At 38.8% G+C, this 22,014-nt stretch overlaps 1 protein-coding gene across 2 annotated transcripts; it reads right to left on the bottom strand.

The window, feature by feature from the left end:
• Window positions 1-852: 852 nt before the first annotated feature.
• On the bottom strand, window positions 853-21,596 carry LOC124463237 (cortexin-3). 2 transcript variants are annotated; one of them, XM_047015057.1, is made up of 3 exons: window positions 21,379-21,596; window positions 6,665-6,850; window positions 853-934 (listed from the first exon to the last, which is right to left on the bottom strand). In XM_047015057.1, the coding sequence occupies exons 1-3, from the start codon at window positions 21,407-21,409 to the stop codon at window positions 924-926; spliced, it is 228 nt and encodes a 75-aa protein (XP_046871013.1). In that variant the 5' UTR covers window positions 21,410-21,596; the 3' UTR covers window positions 853-923. The 2 variants fall into 2 exon arrangements, with proteins under 2 accessions (XP_046871013.1, XP_046871012.1); XM_047015056.1 differs by lacking the exon at window positions 853-934 and having other exon boundaries at window positions 5,946-6,850.
• Between the last annotated feature and the right edge of the window lie 418 nt (window positions 21,597-22,014).

The following is a 22,014-nucleotide window of genomic DNA, read 5'->3' as shown; positions in this document are numbered from 1 at the left end:
GTCATGTTTTCTCTATAGCTTAGGCTATACATCAATGAGTGAGTTAGCAGCGCAACATCAGACAGCAATTGGCAAGTATTTATGGATGGTAAATAGTATTTGACTAACATAATCCCTGAGTTAAGGACTAGGTGGATTACACTATAATTTTGAGAGAATTGTAGAATTAGTGCGAATTTTGGTTCCAATACTATACAGCTTGTATGGGACTTTTGACAAGCTAGCCGACAGCAACCTATACAGTCTAGCATGTAGCCTGGCTTTACAGCAAACTGGGATAGCAGTCATGCAGTGACAGGCTAGTCTAACGTACCAAAGCTTTGACAGTGTTTTGGGCTACGTTCCTGTTCTCTGAATTGGGCTATCTAGCAAGTTATTTTAGACTCCTGCCATTTGTTCTTTCTCCCTTCATCATTTTCATCCCTATGGAATTGCGTTGCTGTTGTATTTCGCAGTATAGTGGCCAAAAATGAAAGAAAAAAAAAGTATGTTTCTGGAGGATGTTAGACATTATTAACAGAGTAGTAGTTCATTTAACATGTTTTAAGGTACATGACACCAGACTGACATTAATAGCTCTTAACTGACATTGTGAGTGAATGTATATGGGTAAGATGTGGTAATAAGCCCAACACAGAAAGTCCCACAGCTGTCCCCCCCAATGTTTGATTGACTATTTCGCCCTTGAAGGCTACCCATAAATGCTGATACCACTCTAAAATCCTGTGAAATAACACAATGCATCAGAGGTGAGTTCAGGTTTATTGACATGGCATACACTTTTACACCTGAAGGGAGTAAAGCTTCTCTGCCTCGGTCAGGCACGCATGAATGAGGGGAAAAGCACCCCTTCAACATTTCTGGCCCAAGGCGTGCGTTGCAATGTTATAATTTGACCAGTTGGCCTCCATCGCCATCTTGATTTAGTGTCTGCCTGCAAAAGTATTGAAAACAGATGTTATTGACATATAAAAGGTATAGGGGTATTGTAATACAGTACTACATATGTAGATCTAAGCCTTTTTTAATCTTGCATACTGGCATTGGTAACAACAGATCAATGAACCTGCAGTGTTGAGCCTTTAAGATGGCCTCAACGTGTGGGTCCTCCTCCATGCAAGCCTGGCCAATTGTTTTAACTGGTAGGTATTTAAAACCCATGTAGTTTACATCTTTCGCAAGGGCCAGACATTCTTCTATAAATATATAGTGCAAAAGCATACAATTTTTTTTATTTTAGTCAAACTAAGAATGCAGTATGAACTGTTGAGGACAGAAGCGAGATTCAGTAATTCCAAAAAAGTTCTGATTTGCATGTGAAAGTGCCTTGATGATGCCAATTGATGAGTCCTCCTAGTTGAAAATCAAAATTTCCGCCTAGCCAAACTATATACAAAAGGTTCTTATATCAGCTGTGTGAAGTGATGGGTAGTTCACTGCCCATTCAACTCTCACACATCATGTTCTTGACATCTAAACCTCACAGTTACCTTCACACAACTTGCTGACACGAGCCTGATTCGTGGTCCTGGCTTCACCTGTGAGTCGTCCATGAGCGCCTCTTTTTGGCCCCTTACAAAAGCTCATAACAGCCTCTTACATGGCTCAACATGCTAACATGGCAAAAATTCCTACTTGCAGCTCCTTTACTGTGGATTAAGTCCCCAGCTTCCAACTAGATATACTGGGCCAAAGCCGGGAATACTGAGTCGTCTTCAGAAGGTGTTAGAAATGAGTTATGTAAAACACTTTTAAGGTATCATGGTCTGCCATGAGAACAGAAAAATACGACTTCTGCCCTGAGACTAGGAGAGATTCACCTGCCCTCAGACAACCTGCCCTGAGACCAGGAGATTCACCTGCCATCAGACAACCTACCCTGAGACCAGGAGAGATTCACCTACCCTCAGACAACCTGTCTTGAGACCAGGAGATTCACCTGCCCTCAGACAACCTGCCCTGAAACCAGAGGAGACAGTTGACTCCCTGCCCTGAGAACAGAAAAATACGACTTTTGCCCTGAGACCAAGAGAGATTCACCTGCCCTCAGACAACCTGCCCTGAGACCAGGAGATTCACCTGCCCCTCAGACAACCTGCCCTGAGACCAGAGAGACAGTTGACTCCCTGCCCTGAATACGACTTCTGCCCTGTGGCCAGGAGATTCACCTGCCCTCAGACAAAATTGCGGGAAACGATGGTCTCTGCCCTGGGATTGAAAAAGATAGAAAATTATGGCCTCGCCTCTCTATTATCTCCTCTCTTGCGATTGGTTGTCAGATTAAACCAATCACAAACGTTTATGCCTTAATGACAACTTTGAGTAAAAAAAAAATTCCCACTTGCCTGTCGCTCGCGAGGAAACCCATTTTGTGTGCTTGTACTCGCGACATAGTTTTTTCGGTCATGACCCAACAAGTGTTGCACTGTATACCGGTACTGGTACCGTACCGCGGTACTGGCTTTTTAGAAATGGTGGTACTGTATTCTATATATATTGCCAAATCGCCGTAACGGCGCCCGGCTTTTTTGAAATGGTACGATACTGGCATTAAGAAAAAAACTGTACTTTTAGGCGCTGAACCGCAGCGATAAAAGCTGTAGGCTAGTGTAAGAAAAGCGGACCTGCGCGTGATGTCACACCCATGCTCTGCTACATGCGGCCGGTGTTAAGAGAATTCCGGTCCCCTGTTCCCCCCCGACAAACATTAAGAATAACATCCTTACAGGCAGTGATTTGGAAACAATTTATTCATAATTCTTATCACATGTGGATTTGTAAAGGTAGTGCTGCTGAATAGATATAAGATAACCACATGTTGCACACTTTTACCCTGCATACACACATACATGTCTACCACATGTACTTCACAGTTTGGAAAAGGCCACTCTTTTCAACAGCAGCTTTCGGAAAATGTTTGGACTTTATTAACAGTACCTTGGTCGTTGTTACAAACTCTGGAAACACACATTTTAACCGATGTAGATGACTATTCTTAGCAACATATATGAGAGGGTTTCAGTGAAACAGTATAACAAATCTACTAATTGTCTGTGAAAGAAAGAACATCCCCCAACAAAAATCAAGTACATTATTGTTGTATAGAATTGTATTGCATTGCCCACCCGATTCATCTATTGTCTACAAACAAATACATTTCAACATCAGCTTACTAAATATGGTTAGCTCAGCCCTAGCCATAAACAAAGTGTGTACTATTGTTGACTGATTTGTCAATTGGTATAGAAACTAGGACCTACCTACTGTAAAAACACATAATAATCTGTTGCCTAACCTAACATCTGTTTAGTTTGTGTGACAACAAATTATGTACAACATTTACACTTTTTAACCAATTGCCAAATTGTATTTCAAACATAAACAGAAAAGTAAATCTCATATTAGCATAGCCAACTGTTTTACAGTGTAGATCAGTCTGGAGTAGAGATAAACAAGGTTAGTGAATGAGCAGACAGTGGTGACATAGCTTTTGTTGCAAACTACAGATAGATGCAAACAGTCTAGGCAAAAAGTAGTAAAGCTCTCACAAATTCTAACCAGCTCAATAAAAGTCACATTGATGATTCTCTTCAAAATGTTATTCATTTAATCAACATTCCCCACTGGTAAGTGCAAAAATGTCCACGTTTTAAAGGATTTTACAACTACTAAATAGTATTGAGGGGACTTCTATTTAAATGATATTGTTCTTCATGAGCCATGGTTTGGTTACTAATTGTGATTGACATTAAAGCCTTCAGTATTCTGAAATCATTATAATTACATTATTAAAGTGGCGATTGATTAAAAAAACGATTTTACCTTGTCATAGTTGAATAACCACAGTTTGGTGGGTAAAATGAACATACAGTGAATATCAAAGTCCATTGGCCCCCTTTTTCCTATGCAAATCTCAATAAGAAAGAATTTGGCTGCAAAACGCTAGCTTTTCAACAAAGCCACCGGTGTGACGTACGACGGGGGACCGCCCTATTTGGCTCTGGTCTGTATCTTTGTCATGCCCCAAAATTTACATCCAGACCAGTCCGAGGTAGCGTCTATCTCCGATACTAGTTTAGCTGTGGGCTGCTTTGTGTAGGCTACTTATAAGGAATAACAAAGAAGAACGTTTTGAATTATAACAAGGATATTGAAAATGGACCACGGTCGTAAATGCTGTGTACCAGGCTGTACAGGGAAGGCTAACACTCACAGTCTTCCCAAGGAGCCAAACATTCGACAGGCATGGCTGCTGTTGTCTTTGAGAAGATCCCGGCAAAGTTCGACACTCAATCATTCGTTTGCTCTGAACATTTCACCATAGACAATTTTGACAACCTTGGACAATTTCAAGCAGGATTTGCTAGGAAGCTGAACCTGGAAAGAGATGCTGTTCCGACCGTATGCTCATTGCAACCGCAAGCTGTAAGGACAGTATGATGTTGTGCTAACAGTTATTAGCAATGCTAACGTGTCCTAGCATAGGTAGAATGCTAAATACGTTTCTACACACATCAAATGACTATAGCTAGACTAGCTGTAGTCAGCATTAGAAGGGAGGTTTCCGAAAAAATAGCCAGAAAACGAACACCAGTCTGGTTTATTGCTAACACCTGTCTAGATAATCTATTTGAAAGAACTGAATAGGCAGGTGCTAGATACAGGACACGTTAGCATTGCTAGTAACTGTTACTAGTAACACCTAGACTGTAGGCATGTAAACTAGTTTAGCTTGCTAACACAAGAGCATAGGTAGAATGTGTGATAATTTAGCCTAGTTTATTGGCAATGGGGCTAACAATGTTTCATGTTCCTGACTGTGTTTCATTCAAATAAATAACCCGTGTTATGTAAATCTACAATTCACTATGCATTCTTGTCCAGATCTTTGTCAGGTTATTTTTCAGCAAGATATCTAGAGCTAGCTAACTGAAGCCGAATTGAATCACGATATGGTTTGGTTGCTAAGCTGTAGCCTAACGTTCTACCCACCTAAGTCAATCCAGTTTGCTTCAACAACAGAAGTGGAAACAAGTAATGTTATCATTTCAAATGATATGTAGTCAATCTGTTGAAAACAGTGTAGTGTAGACACAATAGATTTATTTGCGCGTTTTTATTTTAAGTCTCCACCTTCGGTGTTTCAATGAGTGCTGCTGTTGGCCGTGTTGCGTTTTTGCTCCCCAGCTTCACTCATTGAAAACCAACCAATCAGCCCACAGCTTATCTAAATATTAATGAGCATACCATAAAAGGAGAAAAGCTAGTGTTTTTTCCTGTGAACATTTCAGAAGATCTTTCAGGGGGCATAGAACAGCATCAGGGCCATTTTCAACCCAACCAATGTTACATACCCTATTCGGAGACCTTAAGCAACAGTGTGAAATACCCCAAAAACCCAGTCAATCGCCCCTTTAAAATCACAAACCCAGTTACTAAATTTGTATTTGCAAGTATTGTTTCTGACCAGTGTACTGTGCATAATACTAACCCAGACCAGGAGAAAAAACTCAATTTTATTTCCTGTAAGGGGTTAACCATATAAAAATGACAGAATGAAAAAAGTTGGATAAACCATTAATAATAATCTGAATCTAAACCCTTTTAAAATAATAAAAAAAATCGGAAGAATTTAATAAACAAATAATTGAATAATTACCAAGCAAAACTCTCAACTCTTCAAAATGCAAGAACCAGAACAATCTCCCGTTTTTACCAAGTTTACACCTGAAAGACAAACTATGCATTTAAGAAGCTCCTACCCCAGGTTGAATGTGAGTAGCCTACTAATGCACAGGTTCACATTGTGCTGACATGAGTAGTTGATGTCTTGTCTCAGTGAGATACTGTGAAAAGGAGTACCTTGTATGAGTGAGGCACTGAAGGAGCCCCAGAATAAAATAACAAGACACTTGACAGAATACGTGTAACTATTGTGTCTGCTACTCATTAAATGTTCATAGTGTAAACAACACCCAGCGAGGAGGGGAGCAGCAAATATTTCTACAAGGTGTAGGCATCTCAGTTTGTGGGTATGTGTCTGTCTATTTATTTTGTAATGGCAATATCTTGAAAAACTGTGTGTTTTCTATTCAAGTCAGATCATAAACCAATGAATCTGACTTGGACTTTGAGGGTGTATTTTAAACTAATGTGTTTAAAAAAAAAAGTATAAATAAGTATAAATGTGTTTAAAAATAAAAGGTGAATAATAGTAAAACAAGGGACATTTAAAGTTGAGGGGACATTTTCTTGGTCCTCACAAGTTTAAGTTTTATTTGTATGGGGGTTGTAGGGTGTAGGTTAGAATTATATTAAGGGTTAGTCAGGAATAGTTTGGGGGTTAAGATTTGAGTTATGGTCGTGGTTAAAGTTAAAGTTGTGTGGACTGAATTTACAGTCCAAACAAGAAGAGCTACAACTTGTGCGTGTGTGTGTGAGAAATACATATACACAAGTGTATACAATGCAAGTGTACCGCTCTAGGCCAGTGTGTTGTCAAACTGGCCTTTCTCTAAACCATCTAGGCCATCGGCCCAGGTAGAAGTGGGCATGCTTCTGTAGGGATCTAAAAGGATCCGGAAGCAGCGCACAATGAGGATGAGTAAGAAGACAAAGAGAAATATGACCAGGGCGAAGGTGGTCTTCTGCTCCAGGGTCATACCAGCAGTGGCGATGTTTTTGGATGTGTGTCCCCCACCAGAGTGTAGCAGGGAGAGAGTAGAGGTAATGGGCTCGCCCTCCATCATCCAGGAAGAGAATGGCGCAGGATTGCGGTGCTGCTCCCACAGGGCCCCCTCTTGCATCCGCATGCCAGCCCAGCCCATCTCCTTCAAATGGACCTCATTGTCTGGAGGGGGAATGGGAGGGGGATGGATAAGGAAGGAGAGGACAGAGTGGAGTAAAGAATGCACATAGGGGACGAAACAGACAGAGGTAAAGAGGGAAGAGGTAGAAATAAGCAAGGTTTAGAAGAGGACACACAGGTTAGAGCACATTTCAGTTCACACTAAGACACAACAAACTATCTAGTATTTCTTCAAAAATGATTATGACTATTATTATAGATGTTCTACAAATACATGCTTCTGTCAAATCGCCATTGAGGGATTTTTCTTAATATAAAAATGGGTTTAGTGTCCCATTTCTCTTTCATTTCAATAACTTGAAAAATGCTCAACTGTTCATAATTCATTCAACAACAAGTGTCAAGAGTGTGTGCAAAACAAAGCTGTTTATATATAATCTGCCAAGTTTGAAAAAAGATACTACATGAGTAACCCTAATAGATTTATGACGCATCAAGATCGGAAGTGATAAGAAGTAGTGAATCAAAAACTTCCTTGAGAAATAAAAATTGCTTAAATGAAGTCTTAGTGGCATGACAATTACTATAAGAAGCAAAGCTACAAAGATACTAGAAATAGTGGCTTTACCTTAAGTTACTTTATACCACATGTCGTGTTCAATGGTCTTCCAAGCTGTCAGTTTTATTAGAACCAACCAGAAAGTGAGATTAAATTATTGATTTGGCAATCAATATCAAACTAGTGTATAGGAAGTCTCAGTCTGTCTTTAAGTCCTTTCAGTGAAATGCCAGAATTGAGGGTGCACTGCACTTTGTCATGTACAGTTTCTGTCAGCAATGTCCCTCCTATCTTGCTCCCTAGATACCCCATGCAGCCTCTTTGAATCCATTGATGCGAGTTGAGCTGGCAACTTAATGTCTGCATGACAGTGAGCTGTCAAAAAGAATTCTAAACTTGGTTTAAGAAGCCAGCATTTCTTAATCACTTTTTGACCAGTATACACTGTTAAGGCTTCTGTTAGAAATGGTCATTGTCAATGGCCACTAACAGACATCCTTCAAATAATTTTATACTGTGAAGCTGAGAAAACTGCTAAATCATTGTTTATGGGAAATTCAATTCCTAAAAGATGCATTTAGATCTGTATTGCTTTGAGCGAACTTAGATAATGTCCATATACAGTGCCCTCCAAAAGTATTGGAACAGTGAGGCGAATTCCTTTATTTTTGCTGTAGACTGAAAACATTTGGGCTTGACATCAAATAATGAACGTGAGACCAGAGATCAACGTTTCAGCTTTTATTTCCAGGTATTTACATCAGGATCTGATGCACAACTAAGAAAATATCACATTTTGTTTGAATCCACCCATTTGTCATGTGATCAAAAGTATTGGAACAGATATACTTAAAACATATTTAAGTGAATAAGACTTAATATTTAGTTGCAAATCCTTTGCTTTCAATAACTGCAGCAAGTCTGTGACCCATTGACGTCACCAAACTTTTGCATTCTTCCTTTTTGATGCTTTCCCAGGCTTTCACTGCAGCCTCTTTCAGTTGTTGTTTGTTTTGTGGGGTTCCTCCCTTCAGTCTCCTCTTAAGCAGGTAAAATGCATGCTCTATAGGGTTTAAGTCTGGAGATTGACTTGGCCAGTCTAATACCTTCCATTTCTTGCCCCTGATGAACTCCTTTGTTGTTTTGGCAGTGTGTTTTGGGTCGTTATCTTGCTGCATGATGAAGGCTCTGCCAATCAGTTTGGTTGCATCTTTCCTTAAATTGGCAGACAAAATGTTTCTGTAGACTTCCGAGTTCATTTTGCTGCTGCCATCATGTGTTACATCCTCAATGAAGATTAATGAGCCCGTCCCAGAAGAAGCCATGCAAGCCCAAGCCATGACATTACCTCCACCGTGTTTCACAGATGAGCTTGTGTGTTTGGGATCATGAGCAGTTCCTTTCTTTCTCCAAACTTTAGCCTTTCCATCACTTTGGTAAAAGTTAATCTTTGTCTCATCAGTCCATAAAACTTTGTCCCAGAATTTTTGAGGTTCATCTCTGTACTTTTTGGCAAATTCCAGCCTGGCCTTCCTATTCTTCTTGCTAATGAGTGGTTTGCATCTTCTGGTGTAGCCCTTGTACTTTTGTTCATGAAGTCTTCTGCGAACAGTAGATAGTGATACCTTCACTCCTGCCATCTGGAGGTTGTTGCTGATCTCACTAACAGTTGTTTTAGGGTCTTTCTTTACAGCTCTCACAATGTTTCTGTCATCAACTGCTGATGTTTTCCTTGGTCTACCTGTTCGACGTCTGTTACTTAGTACACCAGTAGTTTTCTTCTTCTTCAGGACATTCCAAATGGTTGTACTGGCTATGGCCAATGTTTCTGCAATGGCTCTGATTGATTTTCCATCTTCTCTAAGACTCACAATTGCTTGTTTTTCACCCAAAGACAGCGCTCTGGTTTTCATGTTGTTTTCACCTCTGAATACAGTCTGCATAGACAAAACCTATCTTACCCAATCTGAACCTGAGTGTAGACATTCAGTGGTATTTATTGATTGAATAATGTATGTAATAGGACACACCTGGGCAACAAAACACACTTGTCAGTCACATGTTCCAATACTTTTGCTCACGTGACAAATGGGTGGGTTCGAACAAAAAGGTGATATTTTCTAATTTGTGCATCAGATCCTGATGTAAATACCTGGAAATAAAAGCTGAAACGTTGATCTCTGGTTTCACATTCATCGTTTGATGTCAAGCCCAAATGTTTTCAGTCTACAGCAAAAATAAAGGAATTGGCCTCACTGTTCCAATACTTTTGGAGGGCACTGTATTCTCGGGTGTAAGTTTTATTCACCAGTCCAGATTGGTTGGTTGACTGACGAAGGAGTGAGTGACAACTGCGTTCGAATGTGCCTTGAAGACAAATTCGTAGCAGTTGCTTTTTGTTAGTGCTACAATGACAATTGTTCACAATTTTCCAGAAGCATGAAAGACATTTTGATTCCAAAGTAGGTGTGGATACCCTGAGAATTAATATAGAATTAAATGGTTATTGATAATGGTGTCTGAATGTCGGGATATATTTAATTAGTGGACTGAAGGCCCCCCAAACACCTGTTGTAAAAAACAAACAAACAAAACTCTACATCCCCTGAGTAGAATAATGTCTTATAACTCAGCACAATGTAGTTTTCTGTTTCTGCAAATTTGCTGGTATCATGTACAAAAGGAACATGTTTCCATGATTCCAGTAGTTAGTTGTGGGTCTGTTGTTTCATAACGCACCTCGTCACACTCCAAATTTCCCATATAATTTCCACATCCACACAATGTGTTACGGCTACTCATAGAAGGGGTAGCAGGTTTGTAACAATGACATTTTAAGTTCCTTGAAAAATATATCATATTATTTGGCTTTTGGCAGTCCGTACCATCACAGCAAAATACCATTTGTTCATAAGTGTAATACATTATAAAATTGTAAAAGTAGCCTAGATATCATGAGAGTGGCAGACACAATTAACGACACTGGCAGGTGAATTTGGGGATTTAACATGGCGTGTCACTGTCATGTTGTACTTGATATATTATATTGGGCATTTCTATGCCACAGTGCCCCAGTCTAAATATTAGGAAATCTAGTCAAGTAGCCAATCAAGGAACCACAAGATCTTTAACTTGCTTCGAAAGAGTTTGGCAAAATTTACCCTTTTCATCCATTTAGTCATTTAGCAGACGCTCTTATCCAGAGCGACTTATAGTAAGTACAGGGACATTCCCCCCGAGGCAAGTAGGGTGAAGTGTCCCCCAAGGACACAACGTAATTTGGCACGGCCGGGAATCGATCTAGCAACCTTCAGATTACTAGCCCGATTCCCTCAACGTTCAGCCATCTGACTTAGGTGGCTCCAGGTGGCACCAGACTCCCTCATCCACCATAAAAATGAATAAGAAGACATGGAAAAAGAGATGTAGCCAGTACCAGTTTCAATATTCCCTCTACATTTAATCTTTTGTACATTTCTTAAACATGTCCTCCTCTGTGGTTATGTCAGAGGGTGCTTTGACTGGCATCCCAGTCTGGGCGTCTGGCAGTTCCTCTGCATGTGCAATCAACCATGTATTTTCCCCCCGGACCAAAAAGGCATCACTGGCCCAACCCTTTGACATCATTTCAAGATTGCTCCCGAAATGTTTGCTGAAGCCCACAAGATGGTCTCTGAACACTGTTTTGATACTTCCTGCTATCTTTCCCAGCAATGTAGAGGGGCATGCATGTGTAATTTGAGTGTGTAACTAGAGAGGGTACAACTTCTGGGAAAATTGTGAGGTGTGCTTGTGTCCGTTGCAGATGGGTCAGTTTTATTACTTACATTTTACAACTAAACTTTCTGTATATTTTAAATATTTATGCATATGCATACTCATTAGCCTATTTATGAAGATTGCATAGATTAAAAATCTAATTGCTGTTCATTTACAATTGAAAATACTAAGAGTGAAGTGTAGAATGAAAGAGGGTTTTCTTTTAATTTCCCGTAGTGCCAGAGGTAATGATGACAGGCTTTCTGGCAGCCTCACATGGTCACAACAGTTGCAACAAAACGAAGAAATTGGGCAATCCTGTGTAAAAATGGTCAGAATCAGAAAGGGATTTATTCGCCATGAAAGTTTGCACAGACAAGGAATTTACTTTGGCAGGAAGGTGCATACAATAAACATATAGGAACTTAAAATTAAAATATGTGGACTATCTGTACTAAGGGTACATAAACTAGCAGTACTAAGTGGAATTATAATTAAATCAAATGTACAATAAAATAAAATATAAGTTGCAATATGAAAATACAAAAAATACAAATATTACAAAACATAAATGTACAAGATAGAATTGTGAAAAATCAATGTGTTTTAAGCAGGAAGTCATTTAGAGTCAGTGTGGACCCTTGGCCTTGTTGAAGAGGCCAACAGCGGGAGGGAAAAACTGTTTTTGTGGCGTTAAGTATTGGTCCTGATTGACAGCAGCCTTCTGCCAGAGGGGAGTGACTGAAACAGGGAGTGTCCAGGGTGGGAGGAGTCGGCCACAATCTTCCTCGCTCGCCTCAGGGTCCTCGTGGTGTGCAGGTCCTCGAGGGAAGTCAGATTGCAGCCAATCACCTTCTCAGCAATGCGGATGATACGCTGCAGCCTGTTCTTGTCCTTGGCAGTAGCGTACCAGACGGTGTTCGAGAAAGTGAGGATGGACTCAATGATGGCTGAGTAGAAGTGCACCATCATTGTCTTTGGCAGGTTGAATTTCTTCAGCTGCCGAAGAAGGTACATCCTCTGTTGTGCTTTCTTGATGAGGGAGCCGATGTTCAGTTCCCACTTGAGGTCCTGGGAGAGGATATTGCCCAGGAAGCGGAAGGACTCCACAATGTTGACTGGGGAGTCACTCAGGGTGATGGGGGTGAGTGGGGCTGTGTTCTTGGGTGAATGACGGAATAGGATTTTCAAAATGGAGAAAAAAAAACTGACAATAATATCAAATTTAAGGACTTTCAATACTTTTTAGAGTGTTGCGTATAAATGCAATTACATGTTTTCATTTTAAGAATGTAATAAACCTTTTTGTTGGTGATTCACATATTTTTCCCAAAGAAAATGTCATTCCCGGGTCACTGTAATTAATTTTGAAATTAGTCATATTACTCCCACTGTTGGAATATACAAATGTATTAATATTTTTTATTGGAGCTCAATAAATAATTAGTTCTCAAAAAATGACATTTTACTCCCAACTAATATAATCAATTTGTGATTTCATATAGACATGGGCTCATTTCTGGCTGTCGATAACTCATAATTCAAAATCAAATCGTAATTTTGGGGGGGATAAAAATTTAAAAAATCCAGTAAAGAGAACAAGACTATTGATGTAGGCCTATCCTTAACTCAACAAATAACAGATTTGTGTAATTTAACACAAAAATATGAGTTAAATTACTTGGCTGGGTCATTGTTAGCCGGAGTGACATACTGTTAGACGGAAGGACATTCTGCAATAATTTTCAGGATTACCATAAAAACCATATTTTGTATAATTTTTCTAACCAACACTCAAACTTGAAACTAAATAAGAGAAGTTGACAAGTTTGTAATGATCTTTAAATGTTTTCATTAAAATGTTAATTGATTAATTTAACTTAACATTACACAACGTTTTTATAAAACACTTAGGAATCAACATATTTCATAATTGTGTTCATGCGACGAACAACCGTATAAGTAAAAAAAAACGAGATAACCATGTGACTTGAATGTAACTGTGCCACTTTGTATACAGAATCACTTTGGGGTTGTGTTCGCGCGACCAAAACTCTGTATTTTAAACTTTAAAATAGTCTCACGCGGAAAAACCGTTTATGTCCACTAACGAAAAATGGAGACGCCGGTTGCTTTCATGTCCGCTGCGGACATAAAAAGACAAAACCTCTGCAAAAAAAGAAGATCGAACATAAATGAATGGAAGGACAGAGCAGCAAAGTCTTTGAGGGATGCTGGGAAACCATATGTGAATCGGAGAGGAGAGCACAAACAAGGAAAAGGTCCACCGAAAGAGGTGAGTGCATAGAGTTAATATAACTAGAGTAAGCTACTATTGTCTTCCAAGATGGCGTCCCCATTCATTTCTATGAAAAGTGCTCAGTGGCGCAGTGAGGCAAGCGAGAGCGCAAGACTGGACGCGGCCATATTTCCACTTCCGTGTCTTCCGGTCTAGCTTTAAACGGTGGCTCTTTTTTTCCCTAGCTCCGAGACCTTGTGCACGCTTGCAACTAGCTGTACACGTCATACTTTGCGACAACCAGTCGCGAGCATAGATTTATATGGTTAATAGCGTGTGAGCTAAGGCAGAATCTATGGGCAGAAAGTCCGATAAGAATCAGAGACATGATGCAAACTTAACTGAAATGTATTCTGTCACTGTATAGTATTCCTTCTACTTGTTTTTTAGAAATAGGCTATAGGGCTAAATATAGGGCTATTCTAGATGGAACTCATCACATATGTTGCTTTTTTTCTTCGTGATATGAGTATGATTTCCAACGCATTGTATCGGATGAAATAAACTGTTAACATGAACAGCTCCGTCGTTGTTCTCGCCAGGCAAAGAAAGCTTAGTTATTTTGGTAACCGAAATCTTCCATAATGCAGACTTACCATAGCTTACTGTCAACTTTATATTCAAACGAAATGCCACGAAATTCACACTGCCTTCAATTTTACATCAGTGTCGAAATGCGACCTGTGTTTTATATGTTCAACCTAGAAAACCAAACGTCTATTAATGGATATAATGTGATCTAACAAGACGTGTTAATAATGTAATAAATAAAAGCTCGAGAAGTGTGTCTAAAATATACTTGTTTTAACATTTGCCTTTGAAAGGGGCATATTCATAGAACCATATAGGCTACAAGACGTTACCATCAGACGTAAGTGGGGGTATAGTCACTGAGGACCTTCATTGTCCCACAAAAGCAGTCTGGCACGATCAAAAAAAGAATAATGGGTGTGTTTAACAAAAGCTTCTGAAGGCAAGACTAACATTATTTAAATATCCTTTACGACTTCGACCAAAATGGAAAGCTTGAATCTCGGTGTGGAGCTTGCAACCATAGTTTTCCGAGAAATCCATGTGGACCACTACCTCTGTGTCACTGATGGTTTCTTTCACTTGTCTGCACTGCTCAACCTGGTGTATCCAGTTGTATTGATGTTTGGCAAGCAGATCAAGTTTTTCATTTAGTATTCTTTGTAGGTCCTGCCATGTTCCACATTCAGCTTTTTTTACAAAGTCTGTGAATTCCTTCTCACCAGAGATGATCTTGACCCTTTCCCACTGTAGCCATGTGGTGGTGGTGTTCTGCTCTTGAGGAGCTATTTCCACATCTTTGTAACAGCACTTAACACAAACACGATACATACATCTTTTCAAAGAGGATCACACACAATGGATGCCAACAACTGTGAAACACTTACCACTTTTACAAAGCCACTTTGAAATAGTTTCTCCACAAGTATCTGGAAGTTTTCGTGGTCAATGCAGGCGCAAGTGTTGCGATCACTTGTTTTAGGTTCCGTGATGTAGAATGGGCGCAAGCACACAAACTGTCTATATGACAGTGTCAGTTCCTTTTGTGTTTCCTTATTGTAGTGTAAATGTATTTCTTTCATGGTTTTTTGTAGGACTCTTCTTTAAACTTTCTCTTGTTTTTTTATTATTTGTCTTTTTTTCCAGGTAAAAGTGTACTATTTTCATCCCTACACAGGAAGCGAGTAACCTCTGCCTTCTTTACTGCAGAGTTTCTTGGCTCCACATGGCTTGTGTTTCTCACTGACGCGTGCAGCTTTTGTTTTGTTAACCCTTTGCAGACGTTTTCTTAGTTTCTCAGATTTTTGGGGGGACAGAGAAAGTTGCCTTTTAAGTTTGACTATTTCATTCTTTAGTTTATTGTTGTTTGGGCTTTTTTTTTGCCATGTTGCCATCATTTCTTTCTGGGGTAGACGAAGCAAGTGGCTGGACATCCTCTTGTGGCTCTCTGGGTGGTTGTAGCTGAGGTACATCTGGCTCTCTGGGTGAGTGTGGCTGAGGGTCATCCAGTGGTTTGGGTTGGGGTTCTCCAAGACTAGACCTGTACATTGAAACTGGAGTGTCGTTCATTAGTTCATTGACTTGCTTTAATCTCTCCCTCCGATTCCTTTGGTTTACCCTCCACTGCTCCCTTTTCTTCTTTGCAGCTGAAGGGCTCATCAGCTGTACAGGTGTGTTGGGGACTGGCCTTGATTTGTAGTAGCTACAAACTGTAATAATAATAAAAGTATTAGATTGTAATCACATCAATTTGACTACAATCTTATTTTCAAAATATGACAGTAACTCTGTAAAACGATATGGCTTCATAAACAATGGCCACGGGTATAGTCTGACACATTAAACTAGTAAACTAATTAGTGTGAACCTATTTTTAAGAATATTTCAAGTTTGCTTGTTACATACAATCACTTCACTTGTTTATCACTATAATACCTTGCTCTCTTTTTCTCAAGATACTCAGCCCTAGCTTCTGCATTTTTCCTGGCTCTGAACCGTCTCTGCCTCTCTTTATAAGACAGAGGCATCTGGAAGGACAGAATTGACCTTAAAATATCAGAATCTATATACTAAGGCTTTAATCAAATGTTGCGACATTAATAAATGATTACATTATTCATGTTTGACTGACGTTACAACATTCAAATAAATGATGATGACCTATGTGACCCATGGAATCATACGAAATCAAGATTAATTAAGGAAAGAATATGGGGTGAAAACATACAAATATGTAAATAATGTTAATATGTTACTATAACTATGCGTCAAAGTTTACAAATACTAATAAAAAAAAATAGATTGTTATACATGTCATTCTAGATAACGAATGACATGTCCTGGCTAACAGAGGTTTTTTGTTATCCAAGAATGACAAGCTGTTATCCAGGAATGACAAAGCTACACTTTTTTCTTTATAATCAGGCACTAACTTAACCAGCTATGGAAAATCACTACTTAGCTATAATCACTTTGAGGTAATCTTTTAGATCAAATAGTTTTTTTTTATATAAACACATTATAAATGTTTTGTAAGTGTTATCCAAAAAGACACTTGGTATTGCTAAAAAGTGCACCAGTGACTGAAAAGGTCAAAAAATCAACATATGAAAAGACGCTTACTTACTTTGGCACATGTTTTGGGGCTCCTTCGGGTCTTCTTTTTGATACAATATGATGTCACAGGACATTTCAGATTGCATTATGGTCCAAAATGGTCATCAATGTATGTTATCTAGGACTGACATAAAAAAAATCAGTGTGGAGACAGAAGTCTTTCTGTCATAAAATGGAGAAGCCAGTTTACTACTAGGCTACCGCTGTGTGAGAATCTCTGGAGCTAACCAGTTGAAGGGCGTACGAAAATACAGTGTTTTTATAACAAAGCCTGGAAACTTTGCTAGCAGTAGCTCTAGCTACATGTTATCACCCTGGTCTTTGACTGTGGCGTTTATGCAGCTGTTTTGACATTTTAGGTAGCTAGCCCAGCTTAACTAATGTTCTACAATAGGTTTTTGCATGTGGGTTTGTGACATTGTGACATAATGACTGTGGCTAGCTAGTTAGCCACCGTTAGCTTCACTTTTCTCCACAAAAACTTAAATTAAACCTATACCGTGCAACGGAACATAAAATCCAACACAAGCAGCGCAATCGTGACCAAGATGAAAATTTTAACACCAACATTTTCTATGTAGTGCAAAAACTGAAGGACGAATTAGGGTGGGAAAATAAATAATAATAATTAAATAAGAGGGAGAATACTGCCTTGCCAAAGGCAGTCACACCTAATTACAGGCTGTTCCACAATGTAATTGCATATTAACTACATGTTGTTCATGTTGTTACATTGTACTTACTATGATGCAGTCAGTGATTTTGATGTTGGTGGGAAACACAAACACAGATTCCTGAAAATGTAGATAGATAGTGCATAGTGCTTATAATGAAGTAGGTGACACACACATAGATTTTTGGAATGACTGTATATATATATAATGCTGTGCCCGTTTTGCAGCTGGTGATGAAAGTTCTTTTCAGTGGCTTTGGTACCAAACATTTTAAGATCACAATTTTAAGTCCTTGTTCAGCCTCCACATCATTTAGTCACCTATGCACATCATAAAAGCTATTTCTCATTGTTTTAACTAATTGCCAATGCTCTGGTATTTGTACAAATTATGATGTAGCCTACAATTGTCTGCTGTTTCCATTCAGGTGCAGATTAATGCACAAACTACCCTAGGCTGCAGCCTAGTGCCCCACATGTGCAGGGCCCCTCGGATTGGCTGGACTATATATATTGTTTATTTTTACGCGAGAGAGAAAAACACTTGACCCCTATTGGACTCTAAGAAACAAAAAAGGATTAAGCACACCAGTTTAACTTAACCCCTATTGGTCCATAAGAAACATACACAACTGACTGAGTAGGCCTAAATTAAATCAGATCAGGTTTTCATATAATACTGCGTACGACATTGCTTGTAGCTAATTATCGTGGCAAAATGTCCAATATAAAATATGACAGTGGACCTAAAAAAAGCAGTTAAAGCACCATTGCGACCAAAATTTAAAGCAATCTCTGACAAAAATTTGATTTTAAAAGCCTTACTGACGTATTGGGGAATAAAGGCATTTCAACGCCTCGATTAAACTAAGTGAGTAACATTTTGTGTAAGTAGACTATAATGCAAATTATTACCAAACCTTCTGACCTACCAGGTGTTGGATTGCTACACACACACACACACACACACTCACATATATACATAACCTTTGATGTCATTAATATGGGTTACCGAATTAGCTAGCTGTAGTTCTTCACTCCATCCCTAACATTGAAAAAAATAGCTGAAAGCTATAGGTCTTTCTTTGAACATTATCACAGTGAGGTGCCAATTGAAATGCAACTAGGGATCTGTGAAAAGGTTATGCCTTAAGACAGACAGAGACATCTTTAGGAACATTTGTAGAAAGCTTGAAACTCAGATGTGCAAACCTACTGTATTACATATAATGTTTAATGTCTTCTATGGATTATAATTTCCCAATACCCTGATGGTTTTGACAACAATTTTTTTTTTGACTGGTACCAAAGGTTTGGACACATGTTCAAGAGAAAATGCGTCCAAACTTTTGACTGGTACTGGACATATATACAGCAATACTGCTAAAAGGATATTTCAACACTTCTGCATTTTGTTCTGGGGTTGAGGTCAATGCTTGGAACTTTTAGCAGTTTTTCTTCACAAGTAGTGGCAACAGACATACTTTAATAATAGCTATAAACCTTAGGGCTGTCCCCGACTAAGATTTTCTTTGGTCGACCAAGACTTGACTAAAACGTCTGAAAATCTAATCCAATCGAACTTTTAAACGCTTTTTTTTCTTCACAAAAACACTATACAAACATTATCGCAATCTGACTCAATGGCTGCTGGACATTGCAGATTCAGCCGCTAATAGCCTACTAATAATAAGACTCATATCACCAGTCTTATTGTAACCGAATGCCGATGGTATTTAGTATCTCTTACAATGTACTACAAATTAAAAATATTGTTGTGTTTAACATGCAAATCATCAGAGCGCGCTTATCACTACCTGAAAATTTGCAGCATGCAAACTTACGTAGAAGCTGAATGGGGAACGGTGCAACAGAGAAAGATTTTGTTGTCTTGGCCGGAGAAGATAATGTCATTTGATTTGGATGTGATTTTTATAATAGGCATATTCATTTTTCAACCCAGCGAGTTACCATGAGCGAAGTAGGGCTAGGCCAACTTACGTTTTTCAGGTGGTAGGCTACATCATGTTTGACGTCGAAATATGAAAAATAAACCGTTGTTGGCAGAGTTTGCATTCAACGTTTTTCGAGTCACCCGGTACTTTGTAAATGTACTTTAATGAAATGCTGCTATACCACAGATTTCTTTGACATTTTGACTAATAACACCGACAAAGTAGGCTATGGCAGTTTGTAGTTCTGCAGCCAACGTTCTTAAGACGCTAAGAGCGTCTTAAGAACGTTCTAAGGGTGCTCTAGAACGCTCTTAGAACGTTCTTAAGAAGATCTTAGCGTTAAGAGCTTCTTAACGAATCTGGGAAACCCGGCCAATGTTGACAAAGGTTAATAACCATTCAATCAGCCAAATAAGACTGTAAGGTGAACTGATTCAATCACTTTTTTTTTTACTCTTCATGACATCTTCCATAATGATATACAGCAAGAGTTTCTAATAAAGGGTTAAATTAAATGTAGAGATGGGAAAAATACTTCAACAGCAGTAACCTTTATGCTTATCCTGTAAACTAAATTCATAACTGGAAAATTTTGGATAATACCTTTGACATAAGGAATTTAGACGATCCATATTGCAAATGTATTCCACCTGCAATATGCATCTACTCCAACATGGAGAAAGTATCCAGATTTGGAGTATACAGGAATATAATCTCATATTGCCATGGGAACTGTACAACACGTGGATGAAAAACAGGGTAAGATCAAACAATTGCTTATCTTGCAAATATCACACTTTAGAAATGTGTTTGCCAAATCTCTATTCTGTGTTAGCTATATTTTTTGTCCCAACATGAAAGCATCCCCAGATAGGCTGTACTGTATGAATCTGATTAATAATTCATACAAAAACATAGTGTGGCAACAAATGTTGTCCTTGACAGAGTGCATAATCACCACAGACATCAAATGTCTTGGAGTGTGACAATATAATTGGAGTGTTACAATATAATTGACCACTATACAGCTGCATGAAATTATAATGAGTCTGGCAATGGAAGGAAATAGGAAAAACATCTATTTTTGCAATTTGATGTTGTCCCGTTATCTTGCTTATGTTTCACTGATAATTATTATTCGCCATTTGAGCGACAGTATAGCATGCACCACCAACAATATAATGAATTAGGATAAACATGGTGCCTACATACTGTATTATGCAAGTTGCTGACTGATAAAATAATGGGAAAAGGAATGATTGTTTCAAAAGAACATCTCCTGATAAAAATACTTTCTGTATTTTTTCGACTCTTGCAAGCTAAATGATACCCATGTGACATATTAAATTGCTGAAAGAAAGTTTTTGACACAAATACTTATAATTGCTGAAACAAACCCCCAATGTACAACTGCCAGAATATGCTGACATGATAATGTGTGTTAAACATGAACATGCATGGCAAACGTTAATATAGCATTGAATGCATGTCTGACCTGGGCTACACAGAATGTATAGAGGTTTTGGCCGGGTTTCCCAGATTCGGTAAGAAGCTCTTAACACTAAGAGCTTCTTAAGAGCGTTCTTAAAACGCTCTTAAGAAGCTTTGAGCGTTAGGAGCTTCTTAACGAATCTGGGAAACCCGGCGAATGTTAGTAATGTTAGAGGATAGGTAATGTTAATTGTGAGCTCTGTGTTTCATCCAAGCATTTAGTGGGGAGCTACATATTCTTTGCAGAAGACAAGATAGTCTATATGTTAGATTACCTGTTTCAATGTTGAGTTCCAACAGTCTACTCTTTGTAAATAAATGTAGGCTGGCCTAAAATGTAATGTTAAAAGTTGGCAATAGTAAATAGCCCTCGAAATAAATAGCCCCCAAAAGGTGCAAACAACATATTTCATGAGATAATGACTGCGAATTCATAATTAAGGTAGCTTATCTGAAATTAGAATAACTACTATCATAAAATATGCCCCTAAACGATTCTCTTTCACTTACTGCAGTAACCTCAAACGGTCATATGTTCACTCAACAAGTGAAAAGCCCATACGATACAGACGAACCTGTCAACTGTAATTTGGTCATTGCAGACAGTATTATTTGAAACCTGGGTTACCTATTATGAAAGCATTAAAACATGTTCTATTATATGTTGAGGTAAAACATAGTTTATACCTTTGTCTCCCCGTGAGAACGTCGGATCCATTTCCAGAGTTACAGGGGGAACCTGAGGGTTTCGCCCATTCTACCTTCCCCTCTCCCTTTCAACATCAGCACATACTGAAGAGAAAATATACGGCCGAAAGACAAGAAACCTTGAGAGGAAAAAGTGCAGGATGTCTTAAAAAATTGTAATAATTCAGTCCCTGGTTTGTCGAAAACGACTTGGCGGCTCAATAGACTCCAACGGCTCTGCGCACGCTGCTGCGCCTCGCGCCTCTGGTGTATGCGTGAGCTACTCACTGCATATACGCTGCTGTCTGAGAGACGACAGTTCAACAGACTGTTTAAAGTGGAACTGAAATTATTTATGAAGTACGGCGCATATAATTCTTAAAATAACATCACAAAACTTTATCTAACAACTAAAACAGCAAAATGTTCAATTTGTTAATAAAAACGTTTTAAACTTTACTACTGGGTGCAGCCATCTTTGAATCGTCAAGTGAAGTCTGGTACTGCCAGCTAGCAGTCATCAAGATTGACATTGATAGATTGTCAGGGAGATAAGAGGTAGAAATGGCTTTAAACGAACCAGCAAAAACAAAGTGCAAAGTTGGATCTTATTGGCTGGTTGTACAAACACATTTT

This window comes from Hypomesus transpacificus, unplaced genomic scaffold (genome assembly GCF_021917145.1).
Source record: "Hypomesus transpacificus isolate Combined female unplaced genomic scaffold, fHypTra1 scaffold_27, whole genome shotgun sequence".
NCBI classification, from domain to species: Eukaryota; Metazoa; Chordata; class Actinopteri; order Osmeriformes; family Osmeridae; genus Hypomesus; species Hypomesus transpacificus.
The sequence above is the reverse complement of the archived record's forward strand: the minus strand, read 5'-3'. Positions and strand labels throughout refer to the sequence as shown.